The sequence below is a fragment of the Falco punctatus genome, assembly GCF_963210335.1.
Source record: "Falco punctatus genome assembly, chromosome: 7".
NCBI classification, from domain to species: domain Eukaryota; kingdom Metazoa; phylum Chordata; class Aves; order Falconiformes; family Falconidae; genus Falco; species Falco punctatus.
The window spans coordinates 17,969,899-17,977,894 of NC_137587.1; the positions used below are offsets into that span (position 1 = coordinate 17,969,899).

At 48.8% G+C, this 7,996-nt stretch overlaps 1 protein-coding gene and 1 long non-coding RNA gene across 3 annotated transcripts in view; one reads left to right on the forward strand and one right to left on the reverse strand.

Moving 5' to 3' along the window:
• RASGRP1 (RAS guanyl releasing protein 1) overlaps positions 1–1,976 on the reverse strand; it is a 42,599-nt gene extending 40,623 nt beyond the window's left edge. The window contains exon 1 of the mRNA XM_080395885.1: positions 1,842–1,976. Coding sequence (XP_080252011.1) covers positions 1,842–1,873 — 32 coding nt within the window. The 5' untranslated portion in view covers positions 1,874–1,976. The remainder of the gene's footprint in view (positions 1–1,841) is intronic.
• A 42-nt stretch (positions 1,977–2,018) lies between these two features.
• The window catches only part of LOC308067288, a 39,904-nt gene continuing 33,926 nt past the window's right edge, over positions 2,019–7,996 (forward strand). The window contains exons 1-2 of one of the 2 annotated variants that reach the window (XR_013929511.1): positions 2,019–2,158; positions 6,374–6,811. This is a non-coding gene — a long non-coding RNA (uncharacterized lncRNA). Of the gene's footprint in view, positions 2,159–6,373; positions 7,294–7,996 lie in introns of those variants that run through there. The other variant, XR_013929512.1, reaches the window with a different exon arrangement.

Consider the following 7,996-nt stretch of genomic DNA (forward strand, 5'->3'; position numbering starts at 1 on the left):
TAAAAAACAGGCTAATATGCATCTGTTCTATACTATTATTTCCTACTAGGTTGTTTTAAAATTGCATACATGACTAAATTAATGTCTTTGATAATAAAGGTAAAAGAGCCCCAAATAAAGCACGTATCTAGTTTTAGGCTTGTGTTTTGATCATGTAATATCTCAGATTTCAAGAACATGTTTGTTTACAAATAGCATTAAAGGCAGCTCATTGTTTTCATACAAATTCATAATTCTGTATAAAATAGTAAACAGGCACAATATTATATCCATGAGAAGTGCTGAAACATTACTCCCTACAAATAACAATGATCACTTCAGACTCTGACTTGAGAGTATAACCATACAGTTCACAGAAGGGCAACAACCACTCCTGTATCCATAAAACTTGAGTTTATCTCAGGGACAATTTACACTCCACAGTCTTCCTAAAAAAGTGACTCCAGCATCTTTAAGGTACTATCTTAAGCTTTCATGCAACTTTTCTTGGAACACCATGCAAGACTTTATCAATAAACTGACAGTCCTGGGAAGAAAAGGCATAGAAATGTATCCAGTGTGTATATTACATACAGATGGGAAGGTAAAGACACAAACATCCTCGTATGGGCACTCCTGGATGAAGCTGGAGGTATGCACACCTTATGAGGACAGACTAGACCCTACATAATCCCAATGAATGTCAAGCCTTACATTAAATCTGCCTCATTTGAAGGCTGGGATAGCCACAAAACTGCACATGATGTCACTCACAGCCCAACGCTGACCCCAGGCCTTCCCGGTTCCCACGCTGACCCCAGGCCTCCCCGGTTCCCAGGTCAGGAGAGTGCAGGGCTGACCCCGCCGGGCCGGCCACCGCTCAGCCCCCCGCTCAGCCCCCGGCCGCTGTGCTGACAGTGGCTACGCCAAGAATGTTTTCTTCCCTTCCCCCTTTCTCTAAATTTCCCTCAGCTTTGTGATGTGACTTCCTGTTCCCATACAAAAAGCGCAAGGGCCTGATCAGCTTTCAGGGGTTTCTTTCCACAAGCTTAAACCCCTCTCCTAACTTCATGCCAGAGCCCCTCCAGCACAAGGCTGAGGAGCCGAAACAATGCAGTAGCAACTAAGTAGAAGTTACGGCAGAAGACGTTTTTGGTCTTCATAACTGAGCATAGAGAACCTTCAGTGTCCGTACCCCAAAAAAAGTCTACAGTAACGCTGTGGCCGACTAGGCAACGCTGGAGAGGCAACGCACCGCCGCCGCCACGTCTGAAACCGTTCTTCGAACCAAGCCCGCTGCAGCAGCTACTTGAGGCGAAGATCGGACTGAAGCTGCGCCGGGGCGGCGGCGAGGGGGGGACGCGCACCCCACGCTGCCAGGCACGCTGCGGGCCCGCGGGGAAGCAACCGCGAACCAACGCGAGCCGACACCCCAGCGGGGGGGGCAGGCCGGCACCCCGGCCCAGCGCCCCCCGGCACCCCGCTGCCGCGGGTAACCGGAGCCCGGCAGGGGCCGGGCCGCTCCCCCCCGGGCCGTAACGCGGGGCTCTTCCCAGCCCGTGCGGGCCGGCCCGGCGCCCACCTCCGCTCCCCAGGGTGACACGAAATCCTCCCCCTTACGCCCCCCGCCCGGCGCTCCTGGGCCCAGCTCTCTCCCACCGGGAGGGCCTCGGCCGGCCCCCGCGGAGCCTGTCCGCCCGCACCGCCGCCCCCGCGCCCCCCGGGAGCCCTCGCCAGCCCCAGCGCCCCGGGGGCGCGCCTCACGCTCTCGGGCGCGGCGCCGTGCGACCCACCGCAGCCTGCCCCGCGGCTGAGCACCGTCCCGCCGCGGCGGGAGAACACGACGGCAACGGCGGACTCACCGGTTCTCTCTCCGTTTCCCTAGAGTTCCCATGTCGGCGCCCGCAGCGGCTCCGCCGCCCGGCCGGCTCCGCCAGCAGCGCAGGGAGCGGGGCTGCGCGGGGCGGGGGAGGCCGGGGGGAGCGGCGCGGCCCCGCGCATCGCCTCCTCCCGCCTGGCCGCGCTCCCGCTCCCCGTCTCGCCTCGGGAGGAGCCTGAAACCTGCTCAAGTGGGGCAGCGGCAGCCGCCACCCGTGACGAGCGCAGGCGAAGATCTTATCGGCAGAAGGAAGTTCTGAGCAGCTGGGCTGCTCTTCTCTGAAGCCACCGGATTTACCAGGTACCGACACGCGCTCTCCTGCGCGCGCCGCCGGGCTCCAAAGCCGCCGAAACTTTTTTTTTTCACGGCACAACTGCAGCGCCACAGGGCCGGCCCTCCCCTCCGGCAGGCCCCCCGCGGCGGGCTGCGCTGCGGGGCTCGGCACGCCGCCGGGGCTCGCTACGCCGCCGGGACTCGGCCCTGCTGGCCGGGGACGGCCGCTGCGAGGGCACCTGGGAAGGCTGTGCCGGGGCGGGGCGGGGGTACGTGCGCAGCGGAGCCGCGGCCGCGCTGGCCTGTAACGGCACCGGCCGCTGCCGGACACCTGTGTGTGTGTCCCCCCGGGGTGACGATGTGACTGCCGGTGGGGTGGCCCCACGCGCGCGCTGACGGGCCGGCTGGCCAACGGCCGGCGCGGGGGGGCGGGCGCGGCCCTCCCACCGTACCTGCCGGCGGCTGCGGCGCGGGGCATGAGGGGCGGCCCGGGGCCCGGGCACCGCAGCGTCCGCGCCGGCTTGGGCCGGGGCACAGAGTCGGGGCGGTCGCACCGACGGGTGTTGTTTGAAAGCCTCTGGCCTTATTGGGCACCTTACGTTGTCCCTCCGGGTTGATCGCGGGGCAAGGCATGCGGACCGCGCCGTTTCATGGTCCCGGTATCATAATTCGGAGTCTCAGAGAGCTCTTCCAACGCAACGCTGGCAGCTCCTCCGCTCCGGAGAAGTGACCAGGCAGAAAATCTGAAAGGGCAAACTCACCCCACATCCTGCGACTTTCAGTTTAACCAAACGGCTCTTTGCCGAGAGGTACGCTCAAGGGGTCAGGACAAGAGGGGTGCGTCACGGGGCGCCGCTGCTGCGGTGTCAACAGCTTGTTTTGAGAGCTCAGTTTATGTTCTTAAAAATGACTTCGGCATCATAAAGCCATTGTGCCCCACACCAAGATCCAGGCAGTTTTGATAAACTGCTTTTTTGATATTAAGACTAGCTGGTAACGTTCAGGTACTCTGAGTAATTCTCTGCCGAGCGCCGCGGCACATTTCTCTTCAGGTCTCCAAAATGATCCAAGGACAGACACGGCTCACTGGCAGTTTCTCCAAGGCAGTGGAAACTACCATTATCACAACAGGAGCTGTTCAGACCTGGCTTTTTCTTTGCCAAAGACCTCCAGGTAAAAGGAAAAACCCCACATACTCCTGGAAATCACATTGGTGATTCAGCAGGTCACATTCTTATGAGTAAGTTTAAAGCTCATTCCTAGCATAGAAGTCACAGATACACAAATACATTAATATGTATCCAAGACCACAGGTCACACGGTCTGTAATACTGATCTGTAGCTATTATGTTAAGCCAGTCTCCTGGCTGAATTCTACTTCAGAGAAGTTCATCCCAGCTATCTTTGCTTTTTCTTTAACACATTTTCCTTGAGAAGTTCATGTGCATACATATAAACACAAATAACTCAAGGGTTGCCGGGAAGAATACTCTCTAACTTTGTGGTCAGAAGGTAATCCATATGTAAATCTTACAGTACACAGTCTCATAAAAAAACTTACATGCCTACACAGCAATCTGACATACTGATCCTTGAATGTGACATTCTTCAGATGAAATGGTCTCCTACTGTAAAGTAGATTCATGCCTGTTTTGTGTCCACAGAGGATCAGAGATTTGCTCTGTGGAAAGGCAAGATATTTCTACTGTTCTCAGAGCTTCAGTCAGTAGATGATTACTTTAAAATTATGATTCAAAGGAGCCATGCTATCAAAGTTGCAAGATGATGAAGGCAAGAATGGGCCATATTGCTCTTGAGGGAACATGACCAGCCAGATGTTTTTATACTGCTGTGCTCAGATTTCTGGAAGATCTTGCAACAATAGTAACTTATAAATTAGATTTTACTATAGGAACCAAGTGAAGACACCAACTGCCTCAGTGCAAGCTGGATCTTTGAAGTTCTGTTGTACTTCAGGATATGCCTTTCTCCCTACAAATTAGTGCAAGTCCACAAATGTAGCTTGGCCTTGAAGAGAGTGAAAATAATTTCTGTGCTTTTGTATCTACTTTAAGTTCATGTAATTTGCCATCTTTCCTGGGTCCATATTCGTGCCCCTTACAATGGGCCAACTAGAGGAGCTTGTACAACCACAGAGTGAATTGCATACAAAGATTAATCAAGGCAAAAAACTCCACCCAACTAAAAATACATGTTCTGCCATACAGTTTTAATTATTTATTTCACCACCCAATTATATAATCTCAACTGCTGCCACAATCAAACAATGGCAAGAGTGTAAGACCACACATTATTCCAGTAGCTTTCACTTAGATCTATTTTACATAGACTATGTAAAATCACAGCCTGATTCTGAAAACTTTATGGTGTCCTTGTGGAATCATGAATGAGAAGTTTCTTTGGCACTTACATGGTGGGGTCAGCAGACAACATTAGAAAGGCAAGCAAGACAATCTAGTGTAGGAAGCGATTCAGAAAAGGAGAAAAGCTTGCTAACATAATTGGAAAGAAGGAAAGCAAATTAAAAGCTATGAAGTCACGTATGAAAATTGAACTTACATTACAGCAAACTAGGTAGTAATCCGAATCATTTGGTTTAACAAGTTGACATCAGTGAGGGCCTGCTAGCCACTGCATATGAAAAAACTTCTTTCATCTGAGCTGTGATATTCCAAAGGTTATCCTGTCGGATCAGCTAGTAGGAACAGCAGCCCTATTTAAGACATCATCTAGATGTACTTCCCTGTTCTATTTAAAGTCCGTAACTATTAGAACAGTTTTTGTTGGTGTGAGTGTTAATTTCTATTACAGCTAGTAGAGCATTTCTGTTGTCTTGTTCCAAGCCTGGGTCATAAATTTTTGATCATAGGCTTTGGGTGCTTTCACTAATCTATGAAATATTTCTATCTTTAGGAAGTTGTAGTGATAATGAAGGTTTTGGTCTGATAACCCCATCAAACTTATCAGATCATGGTAATGCTCTTGCAGTTTTTCTCTTGACATACCTTTGCCATAGTGCCCAGGAATGGAATGTTCTACTTTCTGAAGCAATGTGACCTATAACTGTGTTAGTTTTTGTGACTTTATCACAAGTATCTTCCTTCAGTGTGCATGTTGTAAGGTGATTTTTTGGACAACTACAGCTTTCATTTGTAGGTGGGAAGCAATAAAACTCGATTACAGAATGAGACGTGAAAGTGTAAGACTGTAAGATTGAGAGAGTGGATAGTAAATTAGGTAAATCTCTTTTTAAACATGATTTTCAAGTCAGGTTGAAGAAGACTCGACTAATCTTGAGTGCTTTGGGTTGTCAGTAAGGTACCTCTGAGACTCCAGCTTTTCTGCAAGAATAGCAAGAATTGAGAGCACCCAGCACCAACTGCCTCCTTAACATTTAAGGATCAACATTAAGGATAAGTTATGTGCAAGACATCTTACGTAGTAGCTATGCTGCTAACAGGTCTACCTATCCAATCTACCTCTATACTAACGTTTCTTCTATAAAGGCTGTTTCTGTTAAACCTTTTAATGTCTGTCAGCCTTGAGCTTATAAAGGTAGAAAAGAAACAAGACTAGAATTCATGAAAGAGGAAAAGGAAAAGCTCAGGAAAATTGTCAAAACCTAGAGCAGAGCATGGAGTCTCACTGGTTTTAGATTTTGCCAGAGCATTTCTTAGGTTATTTGCCAGCCATGGGTTCCCCACCGCTCTCAGTGAACACTCAGGCAGAGCATTACAGCTACTGAGTCATTTTGTCAGTTCAAATGCCAAAGGTCTGTGGGATGGGTTGAATGAGTCCAGTCCTAGTAACGATCCATGTAGGTGTAAATGTGCTGCCACTTGATGGAACATCTGTGGGTTTTAGTCTTGGAAATTATAGGCAAAACATAGTTTGTAGGTAAAGGCAGTATCTTTTATCAGACCAACTGGCAGTTAGAAAAAGGCAAGGTTTTGAGTAGACTTGAAGAAGGTTTCTGCAGAGAATCACAGAATCAAAAAATGACCGAGTTTGGAAGGGACCTCTGGTCCAGGCTCCTGCTTAAAGCATGGCCAGCTGTGGGACTAGACCTGGTTGCTCAGGTCTTTATCCAGTCGGATCTTGAAAGCCTTCAAGTCTGAAGACTGCACAGCTTCTCTGAGCAACCTGTTGCAATGTTTGACTGCTGTCATGGATAAAAAAATATATTTCCTTATATCCAATCAGTATCTTCTCTTGTTTCAGTTTATTGTCTCTCGTACTCCTGTCATACGCTGCTGTGAAGAACCTGGCTCCTTCTCAATGACCTTCTCAGAAGCACAGTCAGCCTGCTATTACACCCCTGCTGAGACCATCTCTTCTCCAGGGTGAAAAGGCCCAGTTCCCTCAGTATCTCCTCACAGGGGAAGTGCTCCAGCCTGCAACAATCTCAGTGGCCCTCTGGTGAACTCACTCCAGTTTGTCAATGTTGTTCTTGTACCGGGAAGCACAGAACTGGACTCAGTCTGAAGTGCTGACTCAAGGTGGTAAAATAATTTCGCTCGATCTGCTGGCTCTGTGCCTGTAAATACAACCCAGGGTGCTGGTGGCCTTCTCTGCTGCCAGGGCGTGCTGCTGGCTCATGTGCTGCTTGCTGCCTTGCAAGACGTCCACATCCTTCTCCGCAGCACTGCTCCCCAGTTGGTCAGTCCCCAGACTACATTGGTACAAGGGTCTCTTCCTTCCCCGGTGCAGGACTGTGCATTTGTCCTTGCTGAATTTCATGGAAGTTCCTGTCAGCCCATTACTGCAGCCTGTCTAGGTCCCTCTGGATGGCAGCCCTGCTCTCAAGTGTACTGCATTGTTGTCCCAATTTGAGGCTGGGTGCAGCTTGAGGAGAGCACACTGCATCGCCTCCCCCAGACTGTTGGGAACTGTTAAAATGGGCAGGTCCCATGACAGACCCCTGCGCTACTGAGCCTAAGCATTCAAGCAGCTTTTTACTAGATGGGTATCTAGTTGTCCACCTATCCAGACCTCAATGTCCCAAACTGAATGCAATAATTTTGTAGGAAATTATGTTGAAATCTTTAGTGAACTTAAAAAAATAGCAACATCAGGAAATCTGTGTACTTTTACCTATATTATAGTAGTTGGTCTAATAAAAGGCATTATCTCTACCTACAGATCTTGTCTTGACAGTGTCTTTAAGCCATTGCAGTTATGACAGTGTTACCGTGTAGAGATGCCCCTTGAAGAATTGTTAGTCCAAAATTAGGGCATTCATGTCTCATTGTGTGTATGGATTGCCTTCAAGTATAAAACAAGATACAACTTCTTTCATAGCACCTCTGCTTCCATTCAGATCATAGTATGGATATGTAGTAGGGGCAAATAAGGAGGCATACTGATGGGAGTTGTCATTTCCAACTGCTTTGGTTACAAATGGTAGATGGCTTGTAGTCATTAAAGTAAGTGTACTGTATAAGTAAGATTGTGGTCTGATGGCTGAGATAACTGCAGAACTGCTTGTACATCTTCTATAGACTCTCCTAGAGTTCCTTGCCCTTCAAGTAATGATGCTGAAAAGAGCTTTCTACTATTGACTGTATTCCTTGGGTTTTAGTGCTTAGTGGGCATTCTTTTACCTGAAGAAATTGCAGAAATCAGAGCATCCACTAATGAAAACTAAATAAAAACATGTGCTTTGGTCATGCAAAGTAGTAAGTAATGCTGATCAGTATTTTGGAAAAAAGGTCTTCATTGTCTCATTTTGAATACTACAACTTCTGTGGCCTTTGCCTTGTGTGTCTGCTCTCCCTTTCTAAATTGGAAAAACAATCTCACTGTATTTCACAAAGTTGATTGATAGTCTTTTCTTGACTTACA